Here is a 22,839-nt window from a genome sequence, read left to right as displayed (position 1 = left end):
TCTTTACAAGTATCTTGAAATAAATTATTTTCTATAGTGTTTCTAAATGTTAGGACAAGATAGTAATTCTTTGGTATTAACATTATTTGTTATTAAGGAACTAAGTAATTTAATGAGTAATGAATTGTTTTTGTTTAAGCTATACATTTTTGGAAAGTGTTACATAAATTTTATTTGATAGTTTAGGAGGTTCACCCATCTAAGCATCTTACAATCAAACATGCCATTCTTAGCTTCCTAAAGTTTAAAAAAAAAGCAATGTCAAACTATATATATTTATAGGTTTTGAAGGCATTCCTTATCTACAACTTCTATTTGTCAAGATCAAAACATTTGTCAACATGTGTTTTTAACCAAAAAAAAATAAGTAAAAAAATAAAAATTTAAACAACATAAACTATGTGTAAAATATTAGTATGACAGTAAACTCTTTTTTTGTACCTAACATAGACATAGCTCTATCTAACTAGACAGATAATGTCTGATGTCACCAATTGATTTTGAATGACAACAACAAAACCTGAAGTAGAATGATTCCATTGACGAGTTTACTCTGCCCAACGAAATGTAAAGTCATGTACAGTTTGACACTTTCTAGGTTCATCCATAGTAGGGTTGGGCGATGTCCCTTAAATTGGCCGTTGACGATGTTTGCTGTCAACCATCGGGATGGACGATGACATCGTCCGGGGGGGGGGGGGGTATTTTTACATTTTTCGTTCTTATATAACTGCTATTCGTTTTTTTGCTTTTTTCATTTTATTTCCCAACTAATGACTAATCCGCGATGATCCAGTATGAACTGAAGGAAGTGACTTTTTGAAATCTTTATTTTTATTAAAATTTTAGTTTTTTATCTTAGTGGTTAATGGGATATTATTTCCATAAACTCTGCAATCTGACTCCGGTCGTTTTTGATAGAGGTGCAGCATTTGGTACTTACTGGCTTGCTTCAAATTCGGGAACAGAAGATGGTGGCTCAGTACCACATGCTGTAGCTCCTTGAAAATGTTAAATTAATTGCATGGTATGATGGTCGTGTGCACAACCACACTAATGCCACATAATTGGAAAGTATTCAATTCAAATTAATTCACAATTATTTTAAGATGGCATTTTAAATATTTGCTTGATTTTAGTAAAAAGTTAATTAACCTTTTAACAGCAGAAATGTTGCTGGAGACAACTACTGTACATAACACATGCTCTTTGATATACCATGAGTTTTTGACCGTTTATGCGATCGACTTTAATCTGTCATGGAGAAAAGCGGCATTGCACCGATATGCAACACTTGACATTAAAAGTTTTTCTCACATCACGTGTTGCATAACAGCGCAAAATTGCTTTTCTTCACAAATGAATCACTTGATTTACATCGATTGAATCGGTTAGTTCAAAAGGGGCCCAAGTCCACAATTTTTTCAAAATAGAGATATTATATGTTCTATGGTGTTCAAGGGAAAAGCTATCTGATTATGTGCAAAAAAGTCCCAAGTCCGTTGTAATGTATGTACTATGCTTGACATTTAAAATGCATTAAGTGCAAAATTCCTGGACTTGGGCCTCTCTTGCATGGGTTTTGCTTTATCCCATAGATGGCAGCAGTAGTTATCCAATATGGCAGCGGCCCTGTTTAATTCAAGAAGGGCCCAAGTCCAGAGAGTTTAGTTTGCTAGTCCTCTGAAATTCTAAAAGTGAGGTGCTTCATATTATAGCATTTGTAAGCTATGAACTGGAGCTAAATCTGGGTAAAGTATTATTCATTTGGTGTAGCCTCCCTTTAAGCTATGCAATCAAAATCCTTTCCTGGAAAAACACCTCTTGGACGTGGGCCCCTTCTGAACTAACCGATTCAATTGCGTCAGCACTTATCCGCTTACTCCGCTTCCGAATCTGCTCAAAAATTATGTTAACTGTGTTTTTTGTCCTGCAGCCGGACTTTGGACATGTGTACATTTTGATAATAGATCAAGCCAAATGAAAGTCTAACACTTTTACATCACATTTTCAGAAATTTTCCAATTTCCAATTAGATATTTTCTGTTTTATAGTTACAATTTCTGTGGTTTAAAAAGCCTTTTTTCCCAAAAACATTTTTGTCATTGTTGATTTTAATGATTATTTTCTTCCAACAATGATAACTCACATGAACAACGATGGTTGTGACTTAAACTGACCTTGCAACTTAGATCTGTTAAGCTAAAAACCTCCACAGTATTTCCACTTTATTAAAGTGTTGTTGATTACTGGAGTAGTAAACTTGCCCACTAGCATAGTACTCACAGTTTAATTTGTAATCAAACCAGCAAAGCATTGATTAGTGGTATCAAAAGGATTCAAATGACCACTGATTCCTATTGCCTATTAGATTCCAGCTCACACAACTTCTGACAACAAAGGATAGCTTCACTGGAGGCATTTTGTTCCCCACATTCGCCCCCTCCAGGTGGTTGTAAGCCTCATAAATGGCTCCAGACACGAGGACTCTGCCCAACATCTGACAATGATTAGGACAGAGTATCACCAAATGCAAGTGAGGCCTGCATATTCAACTCCTGCAACACATCTTTGTGTGCAACAAACTTATGCAAACCACCCACAACCTTTTCAGATAAGGACTGGAGTTGCTCATCCACACAAAGCAAATGCTTTTTTTTTATCTCACTGTTGAGACATAGAGATGTTTTGCATTAAAAACTAAAATAACAAAAAATCCATTGGATTTTTTGGAAGACTTGACAAATTGAAAGATTGTAACAGCTTTTTAAAGTTGTACTTTAAATTGTTTTGGATTTTTTTTTGTAAATATCAAGCTAAAATATATGCATTAAAAATATGCATTGACAAAAATAACCCCAAACTATCATTCTTTATTTAAGAAATCAGTTTTATTAGATAACCTTGTTCAGTCCATAACCTTTCCTTTTCGACTCATTTACACACTACAGCACACTGCCTCCCCCCTTGTCCCTCTACACAACCCTGACATTCGATAGTGATTATAAGTCAGCTTCAAAACACTGAGCAGCCAACTCTTCCTTCTTATGTGACTTTACAATGTGGCTACCGGCAAGATGTCTTCATCAACACAGGAGTAACTGAAACGTTCCCTCACAAACAGCCATGAAGGGCAGCAATTAAACGCGTACCTCTCAATCTTGCAAAAACACGTAACCTATGCCTCTTTCCATCTGTATTCATCTATTTCAAGCTGGACAAAAATCCAGTCTGCCCCCTACTTCCCTCCCTCCCTCCCTCCATCTCCAGTCCCCTGGAACGGAACAGTCATGGCTGTGTGCACTGCTGATTAGCTACAACCTGAACCTAGGGGAAACACTAGAAAGCCCACTGTTCTTTATTGTCTTTCCCCTTTGCACAAAGGGAGTCTCTGACATTTTGGCTTTCACTGTCCTTCTTACCTTATCTGCTACTAATGTAACCCTAACAAGGCATCTTTCCTTGCAACTATACCTTTACTCCCTACCATCAGACTAAGCAGAAGAAAGGAATTAATATAAAGTTTACATGCAACATGAACCAAAGAAAAACATGTAGGGAGGTGGTCTGTCTACAAGGTTTTTTTTTTATGTTTTGCCATGAGGGAATGCAGTCATTTACAACATTAGCTTAGAAAAAATAAACTTACATTTCTTAATTGCACTATATATGCGGCAAATCTGAAGCGCATGCGTCCTGGAGATACACAACAGTAGGATTCTTTTTTTTCTTCTTACACATTTTACCTGTTAATTACATCATATTTTAATTTGAAGTATTTCAGTAGATCTAGCATCTTTTCTTTTTTATTATTAAACTATGATTGATGTTGTGAAGTCCTTAATATGCAATGAATGAACAACCAAGTAACACTTTTTTAACGCTTCAAGAACTGCTCCTCAATAAGGTGTTTTCTTTTCTTTTGGAGTTTAATCTAACCATGGTCTATAAATACATCAACAGAATGAAATGTTTCAGTCTGTAAAAAAAATGGAAAAATGTTTTTTTTTATCATAATAATGTATTAAGCTGCTTTAGTACATTTTCAAAATATACCCTGAACCACAACAATATAAGCATGGTAGGAATGCAGGATAAATGCAGAGTTTTTATGTTTCTATTTTTTTCCCTGGCAGGAAGCAGTGTGGACATGGTTCAGGGGTCCCAGCTTGTAAAAACATTGCTCCCGGCATTTCACTTCGGATATAAAACCATTGACCATGCATGTGAAGCAGGTTTGTGCACATGTATGAACCTTTTGACCATGACATATGAACTTAGAATATTAAGCCAAAATGTGGGTTTTTGAGGAGCATCTGTTCACCATTTGTTCTTCATTGTAGATCTCATTTTTACACCTGAGTTTGAACTGCTGATTTGATGTCATTTCTCTGTTTTATTTCTGAAGACATTATTAGATATGAAGAAAACAGTAAGCAAAGTATAACAAATTAAAAAATGTTCCTATACATGTTCTTCTTTTGACTATTTTTTTTAACTACTTGTATAATAATAACCCACATTTACAAATATCTTCTTGGTCATCTCATCAGCAAATGTTAGCAGACAACAGCCTCCCTTTGGCTGCCATTATCAATCAGACAATGGTATAATCTATCCTGACACACAAAACACAGTGCAAAGACTCCCAGAGGCGTGCTACACACGGTAATTCACTTTTGAGATGGATAGGTATAAATCCACCGGACATGTAAGTGAAGAAACAGCCCCACTCTGGATTTAATTTCATCTGCATCAGATTCTAAATTTGATTTGGTATCAATCAGATTTAATTTCTATGGACTGATGACTTCGGAAAACATATTGATGAGTCCATCATGAGTTAATGTCTCATGGGAAAGTGGTGTCTGCACATGGATGCGGTTTCAGCCAGATACTGGTGATGTGACAGAAAACAGTCCATCTACAGCAGCTACTTAGATGGGGGGGAAACAGAAGGAGATGCAGAGACAGAGAGAATACAACCAGAAGAAACAAAACCAGTCCTACACTTTGATAAGATGCATTATAATATGTTGTCTGATAAAAGACACATCTGTGCACATTACACAGCAGTACTTATACCAAATCCAAACACATGTGTCCTGAAGTCCTTAAAGTTACCAGTTTATTTGATTACCAAGCACAAAGCTATAAAGGGAGAGAAAACATTGAAATATTGATTATTTTATAAAATATATACTGATAAGGCCTTTTATTTTACCTTACCCTGCAACGTAACCAACAAGTGCAAATCTTTTTTTTCTACCAGTAAGTATTCTGAGATGTGCACTGGATACTGAAATGTTCTATGCATTCTAACCTCAACATGAAAAGTCAAGCTTTTTCTTCCTTTTACCTGGCAATTACCCTTAAAATAACATGCAAAAAATATGAAGACACTATAGCTTAATAATTAGATAAAATAGATGTCTAGCCGCTCTACATACAAGGACTGGTTTAAAATAAATCTTTCCGCAGGCGGTGGATGTCTAATCTAGGAGGTGATGGCACTTCCTGGAACTTAACAATGACACTTGCTCTTAGGGCAAATACTTCTCCCGTCACTGATGGAATGGCAATTCAAAGAGGGGTGTACTGTGGAAATTGGAGGTCTCTGGTTTAGGGGCAGAAGGGTTGAATCGTCCCCAAATGAATCCAGAAGGTTATCATTCTTTCCTCAGACATGTTGTTCCCTTTCACTCTGGTTATCTGGTGTAAACCAAGCCAAAATATACAGAAGAAGATAGAACTAAAGTCCACAAAATTGAGAGCAGCTTCAGTTCAAAGCAAACCTGCATGAAGCAAAACACCCTCAGGGCTTAACTTGATGGGATCGTGGTTGTTTTTGCACACTGGATCATAAATTTGTCCAACATGAGCAATTTCAGTGACCAAAAGACAGCAGGAGAGGATAGAAAACAACCCAGCTACATTTACACACAGCTCTATAAAAATAAAAATACAAAATTCATAAACAGACATCCAAAGACCACTGAAAGAAAATAGTCAAATTAAGAGATGAGGGTTAGCTAGTACTATGTTTTTATACATGTGCCATTAAGTTGCCATAATTTTTCAGGATAACAAACTAGGATATAAAGGGTACCGTATCTACAAGGGTTTTCAAAATTACCAGCTTACTGTTGTTTCTACAAACTTGATGAAGATGTCCAAATAAGAACAGTTTGATAAGCCAATTTAGTACAAACTCATTTACTTATACACACAATTCCTAAAAGTTTTTAGGTTTCCTTTTCTAGCTTGTATTTTGAGTGGTGACTATCCCAGATTAAACATGAGATGCAAATCGTTGATTTTCCAATTGGATAAAAGCTTGTTTGAATCAAAATATACCACCATCCAGATTAGTTCACCAAGGGACCTCTGGGTGGCTCCTTACACAAGGTCAATCTATTGACCCTAGTGTAAAGTTGATCTATTTTTACCTCTGTGAAAATATCGATTTTTCGTGAAAACTCTACTGAAAGAATATTTTTAAGTTCCTCATCACAAGGACATAGAACGGGAACGTTTTTTATTCCTGAAATCCAACCATTCATTTGTACAGCAGCCTTATTCACCAAAAACCATCGGGATTCTTCAGTCGGACAATTTTTAAAACTTGGATTTGATTATATCCAAATTACTAAAATGAAGGGATTTTAGTGATCAGCGCAATTTGCGAGCATCTACAACTTTTGGTGGTCCAGCGAATAATTTAAAAACCGAAAATGTTGACATGCACCACTTGTGCAAATATTTGTGTCGTTTCAAACAATCAGGAACTTGGCTTTGGTAGGGGTGTTTTAATGATGTGGTAAGTGGGTAAAGTCAAAGCCTACATAGAAGAAAAGATTGATGTTGAAGTTTGTGCTTATCACATGATTTGTGATGTACTTTTTTATTTATTTGTATCTAGACACTTATAGAAAAGAACCCTGGAATAGATGGTCAAACTCACTGTACTAGGAGTCTCTCTGAATAATTTCATTAAACCCAAACACGAGACACATAATGTACAATGAGACTGTAAAATAAAGGTTAGCAGTAGCTCCTCCCACAATGCCTCACGTAAATTCATGTCATTTATGAACACACTTTTGGATACACAAATGGGAGCAAATGTGGTGTGCGCCCAAATAAAGATGGTGTATGGGAATTTGATTAGTGAATCGCGTAGCATAACAAATATGTCCACACAGCACATCCTTAGCTTATACAGCAGTTTCTAGTGCCCAAAGAAAAGAAGGTTGCACAACTGTTTTATTACATTCTTAGAATGAACTTTATTTATAACAACTAAAAAAAAAAAAAAGTTCATTTCAAGATTCTACACGACTAAGGTTATATTAGAAAAAGATCAGGGCTTTGATACGGCTATATATATTTATTTAATTTTTTTTACTAATCATGGGCATAGTTTTCTGGCCTTGGGTTGCAGCATGTGTTACACATTGCGACCGAAAGAAAGAAAGTATGTAAGCCCTTCATGTGCACATATATAAGCACATTCCTGTCAGCCGTATCAAAGACACACACGCAATAGATCACAATTTTCATCTAAAGATTCAAGTGTCAAATGTTTAACTCGTCCCAGCTTCATAGGACAGCAGATGGTATCCACATGTGAGACAACAAAACACACACAAACACACATTGGCAAAAAACAAAACTTTTAAAACATTAAGACACTTTTTTGGAATAAAATATTTGCATTTAGAAGTGCAGATGTGATAATTGCTTAGAAAAAAGAAAAAAAAAAGCTTTCACAAATCACTGGCTCCCCTTTAACATGGTTGTATCCCTTAAAGTTGGCGATTTATTTTGTCAACACTAAGACAAAGGGTCATCACATGTGACCTGGAAAATAATGGTATACTATGGCAAGGGCATGAATCTGTGGGCTTTATGCATGACGTTTTATACTGCTATAGCCCGTGTTTCAAGTCTATCTTTATTGGGTTTGCAATAAAACTGAGAAGGAAGCAGTGGTTGCATGCACAACTGCATCCATTGAACCACTAAGGTTTTTTTTTTTTTTTTTGCATGTATGTATGTTTTTAGGTTTGATAGTTAATGTTATAGGTTTAAGCCTGGTAACCTGTTTGTTGAGTGATTACTTTATCATACAACTTGAAAATACAAACTGTGAAACATGAATAAAACAAGAACAATTATCTGTATTTTTGATCTTGGACTTGAAGTGTGATCTTGTCTTGACTTCGGTTTATAAACGTAAAATTTAAATAATGTTTTTGTAACACACAGGAACACCATCTTACTCCGCTAATAACTAGATGAACAACAATTTATAGGAGAAAAATAGAGGGAATGTACATTATGAAGGTTAAGATAAAGTTTCAGTATATGTAAATGTATACTTTTTATTGTCATGGCAGAAAACAACATGAATTGCTTGTACTTTAGACAGAGATTTAGCCTTTTTTAGTCTATTCCAATCATATGATTTTTATCATAAGATCATTTTAAAGATTACAAGTCTTAATTCAAAAAAATTACAAAACAAAAACAAAACATTGCAAACAAAATCCAAGTTTCCTGATATTAATATGCCCCTCATTTCTGCACAATAAAATAAACATGAAAAAAAAAAACTGGTACTGTCTGGTACTGTTAGGTAATAAAAGAATTAGGCAATGATTGAGGTTAGAATATGGAATAAATCCACATTTGTGCGTGTTTAGGCACATTTTGTGGCTGGGGGATGTCTATAAAAATGAATTGGATAACTGACACAGCCTTAGGATAAAACTCCAAACAATAAACACAAAATGAAGATAAGCAGTAATTTTCCTGCGGTTGCGCAAATTTGTTTTTAGTGATCAAGGCCAAATTGAGGCATGCTGAGAGATGTCAACCAGAGAGGTATCTGCTTATTTAGCCTGGCACAGACTTTTAAAGCTATATGATCTACAATCTTTGAGGAATATTTAAAGATTTTTTCGAACAATGGGGATTTTGAAACACTTGTCTAACAGCTCAGGTGGATAACTATTGAGCATTTTCTACAAATCATACTTGACAATATAATTAAAAGAGTGAAAGATCCTGAAGAGGACACCTTGAGGCTAAAGCCTCTTATCTGCATCAGTTTTTGATCATTATCAACTTCATCTGCAGAGAGAGGAAATGGCTGTTAGAGAAAATTAACACTGGCAAACTGCCCTCAGGTTTAACTGAGGGAAAGTTAAAACTGTTTTGTCTTTACTTTGGCAAAGTTTGAGAAAAATGATGGTTTATCAGATTTTGCTACAAAGATGTCACATTCTTGGGGTCTATTTTATTAGCTGTTAATAGAGGGCTTTCATTTTGAGGAGTTTCGTTTATTTACTCGATTGGTTCATCTAATTTTATAAACCTAAACGCTGGTCTGAAAACAAAGGTCTCTGTTGATTTGCAAGTAAACCCTGGTGCAGTTTAGTAAATGTGAGCAAATACAAGTTGCAGCAAGCAAAGAGGAAAAGTGACACAAGCACATTGAGTTCTAAGCATGAAACTTACTTTTTTTCTTAAAGCACAAATATGGAAAGAGGCATAAAGCAGAATGAGGTTGTAAAAATGTTTCATGGGTAAACATCATTTAGTAAACAAGAGCATGTGCTCAGTCATATGTGACAATCACACGACCAGCAAGATTGGTTGGTTTGTTGCTTCTTGCTTAAAGCTTCTTTGAGATGAAATAACTGAACAGAGCTGCTTGTCAAACTAATGTGTTTCCACCAGGCTCAGCTCGATTTGGCCCTAATCAAATTTAGGCAATTTTTACAACCTCCTCGTCAACAGTTTGGGGTGAAGGCAATTTAGAGACCCCACCGGGTGGATTAGTACTCAAGTGTCATAAAAGTTAGATCAAAACCGTGTTAAATGCCAGTGGGTAAAGTCGGAACAGCTAATGGAAATTCATCATAAAATACACTTCTACGCAAATTGATCCACTCCAATTTAGAGAAAACTAAACAAATTGGAAATGGGAACTTATTTAAAAGTTTGTCCCTCAAGATTTTGACACCAGTAACAAGTTCAATTTCTAAAGCTATGTTCACACAGCGTGAAGTGGCTGCATTCAAGGGGCCACTTACGATGAAAAGTCTAAACTCATGTTTCCAGCTTCTGCATTCAAAACCCTTGTGCTTTTAAGTCTGTTTTCGGGCTCTACTTACAAAATGCACTGCCATTAAACACATCAAACTATAGCCTTGTTTCCACTGAGCGGTACGATACGGTCCAGTTTAGAACATTCAAGGCAATTCAGGCGAGCCTTTCCACTCAAAGTTGGACCATCACGGCGCATGCGGGGTGTAGACCGATTGCCTGGCTTTACATCATAGTAGTGCAAATACAGCAAAAGCGAAGCTATCAACAACAAGAATGGAGGTTATTCGGAAGCTCTTTTTTTTTCCCTAACTGGCTTTTGGCACTTCATATACTCCCGCAATGTGATCTATACGAATCCAAACTTCGTATATACATATACATGCAATTTAATGTTATATGAGAGAAGATTACGGCCGGCGAAAAGGAATAATCTGGCACTGGTTTTGCACTTTCTTTTGTTGTAATGACATTCCTCCAATCAATGGGTTTCATCATGTGATGACGGTAACGTCGCCCTAACCGGTCATGGACAACCAGCGGGGATCCAAAAAACTGGTACAGTTCAGTCCAACTTAATAGGTCTATTTCATAACTGCAACACTCAAAATACTGGACCGCACCTCTTACTGGAAACGGGGCTTTTGAGTACATGCAGTAGTATGGAGCAGCTACAGTCCAGTGTTAACACTGTAGGCTAAAAGCCCATTCAAGAACCCGCATCATATGCCTACTGTGTACATAGCATCAGACTATGTGAACTTCAAACGGATCAGCCAAGGTTCTCCTATTTTCCGTCCACTTTCTTTCCACTTAGTTGCCTGTTCATCTTTGCTTAAGAATGACACAAATTGGGTTTGCTTTTGGCAAATTTGCTATTCTTGGTATGCAGAATTAGCTCCAGCATTGTGATCTAAATTTCCAGCACCTCAGCTCACGCTAAAGACAACTTGTCGAGCATCACGAGGCGTCTGAGACCATTACGTGTCTCAAAGGCCCTCCCTCCCCACCATGCACATACACTCTAGACATACATCAGCACAGAGAAGCAGGCAACAAGGGAAGTGTTTTGTTTGTGACCTGCTTCAACATAAAACTCAATTACACAGCCAATTGGGAATGTACTGTTTTTTTGTTTTTTTTTAGATTTGTCCAATACGTTCTCTGACCTAAATAGGACTGAGATTGCCTGCGAAGTCTGAACAACTGGAACCATTTATTCAATTGACAGGCAAGGAAAACACACACTGACAAACACTTATCTGCTTCTCTTTCACTCACAGTTGCTGAGTGTTTTCCTGTCTGGTCCCCATTGCCTGGGTTCCCCCGGACCCCTCAGATGAGGTGAGGTTAGATTTGGGGCTCTAGTGCTGTACCATCTGGACAGTCATTCTCAAATGCTTTCTCATGCACACACACAGAAAGATACACTCTTGTCACAACCCACATTGGCAAGCACCTGGAGCTGGTTACTGGACTTGGGGGAGAGTCAAACACTGCATGCATGAGAGAAGGGAGTGAGGTAGCTTGGGAAATACAAGGTTGGGGGTTCTTCAGAGCTGGAGGATGTATTATTCAGTTTCTTTTGCTTTCATTCTTCCTTTTGAATAAGGAGGTCATTTCACAAGTTTAGCAAAAAGAAAAAAAAGCCTTTGAACATCTACCTGATTCAGATTTGCAGGAACTCTGATAAAATCCCTATGCCGTTTTCCTTTATTAATAATAATAATGAAAAACATTAAACAAATGTATGTTGTTATTCTTTTTGTGAAACTTATGACACAAATTGAACCCAAACACCACAAGAGAGCATTTGTAAACTTACAGTAGGGGTGTGATGACAGAAAAGTAGCGTTACTTTTCTTTTTTTACTTTTGTTTGAGGATTTCAGCAGAAAAAAAACTCCTGGAGAAATCTCTTCCTATAGATACACTGATGAGGTTTTAGTGAAGACTGCCAGTTTCCAGCAAACACTACTAACAGCCTGTATTATAGGAAGAAAAAAGGTTCTCGGTCCTTTGTAGACGAGACGCACGGAGCGAGAATGGAGCTCGGACCGTCGCGGCGTGACTTTACTCACCGTGGGATGGTTTCTTTCTTTTCTCGACTGATGATGGAGGCTGCGGCTCATGCTACTCCAGGCAAACGGAGAGGCGAGTCGTTTAAAGTTTAAGTTTTTCGTTCGGGCTCCTTCTCCCTCTCGACACGGACGGATCTTCATTTAACGGGACTAGGGTCCAAAACGAGTGAGGCCCCCCCAAAACCCACCTTTTAGTGGGAACAAGTACAAACACTGAAGATTTGGAGGAAAAAATAAAAATAAAATTGAAATCAATAAACATGTTTACCAGAACTGTCTACGTTTCAAATGTTTTATCCAATACACTTAAAGGATGGGTGTGGGTGTGTGTTTAACTTTATTCCTCGTTTGTAGATGGGGTGTACTTTTGGTTATTTAGTATCTCGGTCTATGAGCATAAATGGCAATGATAACAATTATAATAATAATATTAATACAAATATAGTAATGATAATATATGAATAAATAAATAAATCAGTCCCTTTACAAAAGAAAAGTTTAAAAGACAGCTGTCTCCAAATGTTAATTTTGTAGAAACATATACAGTCCAAAGGCTGGCATAATACAATAAGAAATATATTAAATAATACAATAAGAAATATATTAAATGTTGAATTTGTTACAGAATAAGAACAGAAGGATCTATTTATTTCATTATTACAGTAAAAACTATGACTATTTTTATTCTTTTAATTTCCATCGTACAGTTGTCTTAGGACCTAGTCAAAGCACACCTGGTTAAAGCACACTGTGCCATATCAACAGGACCAACATGGCTCCACTTGCAAACATTTTACAGTCAGTAGGGGCCAGTATTCACTTCTTTTGGCCATTAGATTTGTTACAACTTGTGCCTATAGCAGCTATATTCCATTCTAAAGTCTAGGGGTCGGTGTCGTGGCAGACCTCTGCAAGACAGGCCAGGGATGGCACCACAGCAATAACACCTACCAACAGAGCTGTAACCTATGGCATTGTCCAATTAGTGTGCTGTGAGCTGACCCTTACAGCTACAACTGTCAACATATTCTGCAGATCCATGTCCAAGGAACATCTGTAACTAAAAGGTCACATGAAAATAACAGTGTTTTGACATACAGAAAGAAAAAAATACCTAAATTGGATTTGCTGTACTTGGCTACACCATGATAGTTCACCACTTCAAAAATCCAAACAGAAAAGTTTTTATGAACAAACACCAGTTTTCTGCATTTGGGCTTTAAATTAACTACTTTTTATTTAAACTACTTTAACAGGTATTTAAATGTATAAATGTACACATCTTATTACTCGTGTGTTCATATAGTGTACATGTACTACAAAATAAAAACAAACATACACAAAAAAAGATTTTAAAAGTTTTTTACCTTCAATAATGCCAGAGACAAAATATTTCACCTCGTGCTCCTTCATAATAATAGTTTTTGCAGAAAAAAAAACTTTTTACAAATTTTCTTAATGTTCATCTAAAAATCAAACATACCAATGGCATTAAACCCACAAAATGTCTTTATTCACTTAAGCAGTCTATAAACGAAAGTTTTTAAGCATCATTTTTCCCATAGGCAAAAAACTAATAATTTCTACCATTAATTTAGAAACATTAGTTTCCCTTTCGGCTTTTCCCATCAGGGGTCGCCACAGCGAACGAGTCGCATGGTAAGCTTGGCAATGTTTTACGCCGGATGCCCTTCCTGACGCAACCCTCTCAAAGCAACCGGGCTTGGGACCGGCACAGAAGTAGAGAAGGGAACATTAATTTAGAAACATTAAAATGAATTAATATGAAGTTTGGCCAAATATGTATTTTAATATGAGCATAACAAAAGCAAGCTGTAATACGAAAATATACACATAAAAAATAACAGGTACACATAGCCAATTCCCATCAAGCATCCACATATTGTAGAAGACATATGTAGCTGGTTATAGTTTTATTATTTGTAAACATTTATAATTTTTACATGAATATTTTTTAGGAAGTCATATTTAAATGTTTTTACACAGTTACTCTGGTAATATCTCATGTCAATTTACTTTTTTCCCCCGCAAAAATTAGTTCATGATCCCTGAAAATATTTTCTTTTGAATAACTGTAATTAAGGTAATGGAAGAATATTAGACATTTCTTTGAAAGGTTGCTGGTAACAAATGGTTACGTAAAAAACAAAAGACAGGTTCATCACTTGACAGTGGCCATTTAATCATTTTATTCATTCACGCATTGATGTTTCATTTCATGGTTTAGGAACAATATTTGAATTGACACTGATTAAAAAAAAGGTTGAAACAACCTGCATGGAAGATTTTATAGAAAGACAGAGCTCAACTACAGTCTGCTATTTTGCACAAATAAGGATGGCTGAAGACTTTTGTAACAAACTACTCCATATACTTTAGTTGTTTTTTTAAGGTAAATCTTGGCCATTTATAAATTAACTATGCATATTTTAAATTTTGATGCAGCAATTCACTGGCAATTTCATTTTTTTATTTTTGGTTTAATTTGAGGAAATGCCAATATTAACATAAAACCATCAAGTTCTAGTAACTGAGTTACTTGGAGACAGCAGCTGCAATTGCCCACTATCAAACACTGCTACTATATTGTAAGTTTAAGTCAACTCCAGTGTTATAGTTGCTGTTTGTGAAATGGTCAAGCAACATATAGATGACAAGGAATGCACAAATATGTTTTTGCATTGGCGCAGGTCTCACAAACTATTTGTTTTTGGTTCACTCCTTCAGAAAAAGAAAAAAATATATCTGCAAAGAGACGGCATTCTTAAAAAGAATTAACATGTATGAAAACTAATAGGATAACGGCAACCCTCAGAGTTCAGCGGTCTAAGTTTTTTGATGAAATAAATATGATTAAATATGTTTAAAGGGACGTTTTACATTGTGTTGTCTACTCTGCAGTCACACAGAGGAATGCATCCTCTGCTGTCGTTTATTACAGTTTTGTTGTGATAACCTATTTTATTATCAGCATATAAAGCAAGTTAGATTATTTCAAACCCATCTCTCTTGCACAGCCTTCCTACAGCACAACTATGAACATATAATTTATAATACTTGTGGATTGTAGACTCAAGATTAAAATAAGTATTAAGAAAAAAATCTCCAGTATACAGAGACAGTATGTCACACATGCCCTGCTCCATTCAACAGTCAAACTGTCCTACGGATGAGTGCATTAAATCCATTAAGCATATAATATATATTTCAAGAGCTCTGTCATTCTTCTGTAAAAAAAAAGAATAGTCAAAAATGGAGATTCAGAATCAACCTAAAAGCCTTGTTCTTTTTAGCAAAGGACAATGCGCCAACATGCAGGAATGACTAATGCTCAACTACTATTCTTACTTAAGCTAAGCCTTATAGGAGTCTCTCCTGCAAGAAAGAAGATGGCAGCAGAGAGGACATGAAGGTCCAGGATTCATATTTTAAGTGTATTGGCATGTTTCTTGCAAAGAGGTTTGTCTTTTCTTGAATAGAACGTCTGACCCTCCAGTGTGGAACAGCACACCTGTAAGCACAAACGCACACAAGTGCACACAAATTAGTTCTCACAACAAAGGTCTGCAATGAATTTCAAAAAAGGGAAAAAATAAATCAAATTTAAACTATATTAATACACTTGAAATTCATTTTTATTTATTCTTTCACTGTTAAACACTAAATCAAAGAAAACTTTTTTTCGTTTTAAATCAATAGTTACATTCATTTGTTAGAAGTCTGAAGAAATAATCTTCAATGTATTTGTTTTTGTCGCTTTTATCAATGCGAAGGAAAAATGTACAAAGTTAGTCGCGACTTTAAACAAAAAGAAAATGATCTCATTTGACTTGAGTAGTGACACATTTGAAAAGTTACCCTTCAAACAAGGAGCTTCTTTTTGTCATTGTGAGAAAATAAATAGAAAGCAACCTTTTGCATTTTATTTTAGACCATCCATTGTTCAAATCCTTTTGTTCCAAACCCGCTCGTGCCTTTCTGGGTAAAAGGGTTGCCGAGGCCTACCCCAGCCACTTTTGGGCGAAGGCAAGATAAACCCGGGACTACACAAAAGCTATGACCCTGTCATGGTAAATGGTGTATACTTATATATAGCTATTCATTGCCTTCCTCAAAGGCCCAAAAGCCTTTATATTAACTGTTTATCAGTCCTTGTCTGTAACATATCCTACATAATTTTCCATAATGGCTCTGGGTCCTGTCTGTCCTGCATGGATTTATGGGGATTTCTGTAAATACTTACAGCACAAACAAAGCAGGTGTCATGCCAAGTGTAACCAAGCGCCTCCAGGAACGTATCCCCAGCCTCAATGGGAAAGTCGCAGCCATGACAGCTGGTCCCAAACAAACTGTAATAGTCTGTTTTCAGGGAAAAAATTGAAAGAAATATGTTAAATGTAATGAGCAGGCGGGGTTATATCATATAAGTCATTCTGCAGAAATGTCAAAGCATAGAACAGTAAAGAGAATCATTAAAAAAGACAAATCAACAAAAGATTTTAAAAAATTAAATAAAAAAAAGGTGTGATACTCAATCTGACTTTTTATCCCTTCAATTTGGGGTATTTTTCAGTATTATACAAAAAAGCAATCGACGATCCAAAAAAAAACATTTCACAGTAACCTTTTACCCCCACACACTCGTACACTCCATGCAATTTGAATGCAATGTTGGCACAGGTCATCTTTTCACAACAGTTTGAGCTTTTTTTTATTATTTAAACATTGAATAAAACAACAATTCAAATCTTTGTTTCTACTGAAGATACTGACGACAATGTTGCCGGTCAGTCCACAGAAAGCAAGTTTGTACGACTAACCATATTACTCTGCAGGAATGCCCAATATTATAAATATTCCAAAAAGGAAGAAGCGGAAAATTGCAAAAAAGGCAATTACGTTTTTTCATTGGCAAAAGTTCATTGCATCAGTTATTTTGACATGTTCAGATTAATTTTAACATTTGACATCATTCTTTTTGCAAAGTTCTATCAGAAATTTCACACAAAGTGATTCTTTTCCTATGAATTATTTTGTATTCTATGAAGAAGAGGTTGGGCCAAGCCTATAAAGAAACAAAGATGGCTACAATCATTTATGTGCATTTGTTTTCCTTTTTCTGCTTTCTGAAATTAAAGCTCAAAATTAGTGGGGGGGGGGTTAAATTCTGAATAAATGTAAAAAAATCTGAGACAGAAAAATAGTAAATCTTTCTGATGCCCATTTTTTTTTACATTTATCTGGTGGTTTTATTTTTTAATATGACTGCTATTTATTTTTTGGGAAAAGTTTATAACAAACTCAAAGGGATGCAAAATCTGATGATCAAACACTTTGAGCTCTGAACCTCATGGAATTTGTTGCAGTAACTGGAAATGTGGAGATTTGTAGCTTTATGGTCACCCACCCTGCTCACAGTAAGGCTCTCCATCCTCCAGGTGGAAGGTGTTGTTCCTGATCGGCTGCTGACAGGTGACGCACAAGAAGCAGTAGACATGCCAAGTCTGTTTTAGGGCATTTATCACCTCCTGAATGAGCAATGATAGAATAAAAAAAGAAGTTAAGGCATACTAAGCCACTCAGGGATGTAGCAAAGAAAACAAAGACTTTAGAACGTTTTTTTTTTTTTTTTACAGAGAGACAAACTTTTTAACACTTTGTGCGATGAGTCTCTGTTAAGTTAGATTGGATAAATGTTTTAAATGAAGAACAGTTCAATGGTTTGCTCTTTATCACATGTCTTGCTAGATATTCTTTTGCTGAGTCACATGACCTCGTTTCTTTCCCACCTTTAAACTGTGACAACAGGACTGGACAAGGAAGCAATGGGAAATTGGAAAACGGGAGTTAAAAGAAGGATTAGGAAAGAAGGAGTGAGAAAACAGACTAACTTGAATCTGTAAGCTGGCTGAAAATGTGTGAGAAATAGAGGGTTGAAAGGGATTGAGGCCAAAGAGGTTAGAACATGTGAGGGATTAATTTCAGAAGAATGATTTCAGCTTCTTGACTCTCCGTGTTTGACCCACACCTGCACCCTTCATGGCTTAAAGCTTTTTTTGTCAGATGGTCCTCTCCTTAAAATTAGAAATCCTCTGAAAGTGTAGACATTTCATGTTTCTTAAATCTGTTTGAATTTTTTTGCACTGCAAAACAAAAAAAATTGTCAAGAGCCTTTTGATCACTGAATCCTAAATTGTTAAATTTAAAGGCTGAGGAAAACATGTTATATTTAAATTTTAAACCATTTTTTGCAGGATTTGACTCAAAGGTCATCTGTACCAAGACGAATGTCTGTCATAGTGAATGTGACCACATCTGTCTAAAAAGATAGACATAATAATGACAAGTCAGTCTATTTTTTGTATTTTACTGTTTATTCCGCTAAGAAATTACTTAACATATTAATTAGACCTATTTGGAAAAAGCAATACTATGTTTTTATAGGCCTATCAAAGATACTTATATATCCAACATTTTCTAAAATTTTAGGAATTGAGTTAGTCAGAAGAAAAGAAAAAAAAAAACAGAATGGGAAAAAATGTTAAAAAAAGACATCAGAACATAGAGAGAAAATAAAGCTCAAGGATGCACATTGACCTACTTGAATATGAAGAGAAATAATGAATTAAGGGTTCTTTTGTGCTCCTTTTAAGTCATTATAGAAGTAAAGAGCTCCTTCTTTACACATTAACTCACCCCCAGTATTTTGGCCTGGCAGCGGCTGCATGTTGGAGCAAAGAACTCTTCATAGCAGTGCTCACAGTACACACATCCATTCTCTTCCACAAAGCCTATGTCTGCCAGAGACGTGCGGCAGTAAGCACAGTTAAATTCCTCCTTATGCCATGATTTTCCCATCGCTACCAAAAACGGCCCCCTGAAAAAATAAAATGCACGGGCAAAGGAAAACTTACCAAATGATCTGGTAAAAATTACATTCATAAACAGACATTAAATAATGTAATTTACATTTTCCAATAAGTTGCAATTTAAAATCTAAGAAATACACCACCTCTGACAGTATTATCATTTCTTCATAAGCATTACTTCTAAAATGGATGTAGATCAGGTAGTGGGAGGAAATGCAGAGGAAGATTCTATTCTATTACAGAGCACATGGAGTGTTGTGCGTGTGTGTGTTGCATAAGCATATAAATGAGAAAGGTTAGTTTTACATAGTAGGCTTACTTAAAAATTTGGGATTTTTGTGTTTTATGAAGTTCCCCGAAACAGCCAACAATTTCAAATGAATCAATATGAATCAGACAAAAATCCTCACACTGTTTCCTGAACTGAGACATTAGTGCTAACATTTGTCACTCGCCTGATCACAATGTTACAGTGGGCACACATGGGAGTTCGAGTTCCAGCAGGGATATGTTCTGCCATCTGGACCAGGGAGTCCTCGTCTTTGGGGTGAGGCTGAGGCACAGGTCGGGCTGGGACGGGACCCCTTTGGACCTCATTACCTTTTATCCCAAAGGTTGGAGTAATCAAACCTGTGTGTGGACTGTGGCCTGATTGAACTAAAGGAAATAAAAACAAAAATTTTAGAAATCTCAGAAACAGAAGAAAAAAAACAGTACTACTTGATTTGAGTATATCTCTTGTCCAAGCTTGTAAGTTATTTGACCTCTGACCTCTTTGACTTCACATTCAGCAGGTGTCAGAGGTGCTGCATGCAGCTGGCTGACTTCTACTGTCATAGCAATGGATTACTCACATCAATCTCAGGAAAGACACTGAATTTTTTTGAGTTTCCACACATTCCTACAGCATATGTGCATGAATACACATGACCAAACCCCCACGAACGAGCGTGGACCACCAACACACCCCATCTGCTAAAACCCTGACACCTGGCTAAACACGTAGCTTGGCCTTTGATCTTCACACTAAAATTTGAATGTTGAAGATTTCTTTTTCTTTTTTTTGTGGCAGAAAGATTGGGTTTGGATTTGAACCGTAAAGAAACAATGTGTAAGCGTTTTTACTGAAACATAAAAGTGAAACCATTGTAATGCTTGTGTACATCCATTCATTTAAAAGAAAGATTTGTGAAAGAAACTTGTAAACCTTGAGAATGCTTTAAGGTAAATCCCCAACCTATTACTTCACTTTTTTTTTTAATTAACAAAGCATTATCCATAGCTCCCAACAGGTCTCTTAACCAAATATTATTTTTCTCGCACAATAAAGCTGCTGCACGTGTGATGGAGCAATGTGCCTCGAGCTTGCTTGATGACCTTTAACAGGAAAAATACACACAATGAATGAAAGTCTCCAAAGAACTATTTTTTGACACATGTGAAGACTAAACCATGGAAAATAAGCTTTTTCTCTACTTGTCAACTGGCTGTAATAACATTTAGTCTTCTAGCAGTAAATCAGTTTTACACATACTGTGATAGGATTATGAGCGCACAGATTTTTCATTAATGAGAAGATTTATATGTTTGTGGACTCGTTTCAAATTCCAAAAATAAACATAGTCTATTAAAATAATTTGTATTTGTAGTGTCCACACTGTTCAGAACTTGTGCTGCAAAAGCAAAGTTATCGGAAGAAACAAGATTACAAAATTTGCACAGTCAGTTTGTGTTTTAATAAGCTCCTTAAATGTTTCTGTAAAAAGAAAAATAATTCTCAGAACATTTTATTGCATTCTGTTTTCAGTTGAAAAAATACCATGTCTATAAATAAGATTGTAAAAAAAAATACAAAAAAATAAGCTAAAACTAAGAATCACTACAGGTCAGAGATTGAGGTCTGCTTACTCCGGGTTGGAGGAGGTCTTTTGATCATAGTCTTCACAACAGCACACTCATGAGAGTTCAGCTCTGGCTCCTCACTCTGCCCACTGTGAGGGAAAAAAAAAGACATTTGAATCACTTCATATGTTATTAATTTAGTTGACATGTGATTCCCCTAACAACAATGCTTATGATAAATCTTTGGTTACAATGAGTTTCTGTCTATATAATACAGCTCATTTAACTTTTAGTTGTATATTAATACATACAATTAACATATTAAAAAAGGTATTTTATAGTTGGTCTTCAAACGGGCATGTACCTGCTGACAAAGCAGAAACAAACTAAAACACAGACTGCTGCTGCTGTTGCCAGAACAGTTCAGTTCCTCACTTCATGGACCACTTTCTCCCTCTGAAAACGGTAAACACCATATTTTAACCAGAATGGCAGAAAAGGTCCACATTGTATGATGAATAGGAAAGTAGTGCGGTTAACAGAGAAAGCTGTAAAATTTGTTTTAATTTAAAAAAAAATCCCCATGGTTAGGGTCTGTTTAAATAACAAAGAAACAGCAACTAGAAAGCAGTACCTGCACATAAGTTTAGCTAATAAAATAGCCCATGAGATCATAATTGCACATTCTTGGAAACTATGATGTACTTTTTGGTGTTTTTTTTAATGACTTATGCTTTCCTTGTTTTTACAAATTGCATTACATTGTGTGCCTACTTCCATTTCAATAATCATAACTGTACAGTGAAAACAAAGTCTGTTATATTCTTTTCTATTATTGTTCTAGTAGAAGAAACTTGTGAGCACATGCGTCAGTTCATCTGTCTCCGTATCTTGTAGCCTGAAGAGCTTAGGTGCACTAACTGTGTCCCCCAGCACACTGAAATCAGTGCTCATCACAGAGTTCCCCCTTGTGTATAGCTATTAGGGATACGCATGGTGTTATGGCAACTGCAGCCATAGCTACCTGTAGTTGTGGCTGTATGTTTTGGATGAGTGGTGCCGTAAGGGTGAACGAGGGAAACATCAAGAAATAAAGTCCTGACCGTTCAGATAATAAAAGGCAAGGCGGCGCAGAGAGATGGAGTAGGACACAACACTTTAAATTGCATGTCGGTATGGGCTAAAAATATTCAATGTATAAACGTCCCCTCCAGTCTCTGTTGGTTTTGGAGAGATATTTAGGCTGAACATATGGAACATTCATAAAATTAAATGATCCGTTCAAAGCATAGCTTGTGGATTTACTCAAAAAAACACTGTGTAAATAAATGGCGTTGGAGCCTAGATGTGTTGTGATGAAATAGTTTGGTTTGGTGTCACAGACCATGGCACCCAAAACCTCAAACCCTCGCTTGATTCTTCATGTCACACCTCCACAATGACATCCCAGTTGTGATGTTAAAGTTTCTTCTCTTATACCTGTCTCTCACTTTTCCCTGTGTGACTCCAAAAATCAGATGATGTAGCCACCTAGAGAAGTCAAGGAGACCCGTTTTTGAGGCTGCGGTCACACCGGGCAAGTGACTGGCATTCAGTAATGTGCTAAATACGAGTTCTTGCCTGGACAAGCAGGGAGGGCCTTCTTCTTCTTCTACCATTTACAAGCGCATGTCCACCACCTACACTTGGAAGAGGCTTGGTGCAAAGTGCAGAAGCGGTGCAAATCTCCAGACTTTTTCTTTCATAGCTCTATTCCAATATATGAAAAGTTTGGTGTCATAATTCCTCCGGGCACAAACTGCAATTATCAATCAAATTTTGAACAGTTGACACATTTGTGACTTAGAAGGGACGGTATCCATACATCACTATCAAATCAGAGTCCTTGATTGGTCAAAGTTTGATCTGATT

At 36.3% G+C, this 22,839-nt stretch overlaps 2 protein-coding genes across 5 annotated transcripts in view; both read right to left on the bottom strand.

Annotated features, from left to right (window-relative positions):
• The window catches only part of bmpr1b (bone morphogenetic protein receptor type 1B), a 72,683-nt gene extending 60,326 nt beyond the window's left edge, over positions 1-12,357 (bottom strand). Inside the window, exon 1 of the mRNA XM_020705857.2 lies at positions 12,197-12,357. The gene's annotated coding sequence lies outside the window, so the exon portion shown is untranslated. The remainder of the gene's footprint in view (positions 1-12,196) is intronic.
• A 1,922-nt stretch (positions 12,358-14,279) lies between these two features.
• The window catches only part of LOC101174195 (PDZ and LIM domain protein 5), a 51,812-nt gene continuing 43,252 nt past the window's right edge, over positions 14,280-22,839 (bottom strand). For all 4 annotated transcript variants that reach the window (XM_011479045.3, XM_004072343.4, XM_011479046.3 and 1 more), the window contains 6 exons: positions 20,995-21,077; positions 19,542-19,743; positions 18,914-19,094; positions 17,625-17,745; positions 16,461-16,576; positions 14,280-15,728 (listed from right to left, as the gene is read on the bottom strand). In XM_011479045.3, coding sequence (XP_011477347.1) covers positions 15,639-15,728; positions 16,461-16,576; positions 17,625-17,745; positions 18,914-19,094; positions 19,542-19,743; positions 20,995-21,077 — 793 coding nt within the window. In that variant the 3' untranslated portion in view covers positions 14,280-15,638. The remainder of the gene's footprint in view (positions 15,729-16,460; positions 16,577-17,624; positions 17,746-18,913; positions 19,095-19,541; positions 19,744-20,994; positions 21,078-22,839) is intronic.

The sequence above is a fragment of the Oryzias latipes genome, chromosome 9, assembly GCF_002234675.1.
Source record: "Oryzias latipes chromosome 9, ASM223467v1".
Taxonomy (NCBI): domain Eukaryota; kingdom Metazoa; phylum Chordata; class Actinopteri; order Beloniformes; family Adrianichthyidae; genus Oryzias; species Oryzias latipes.
Note: the sequence above shows the minus strand (reverse complement) of the source record. Positions and strands in the feature narration are given on the sequence as shown.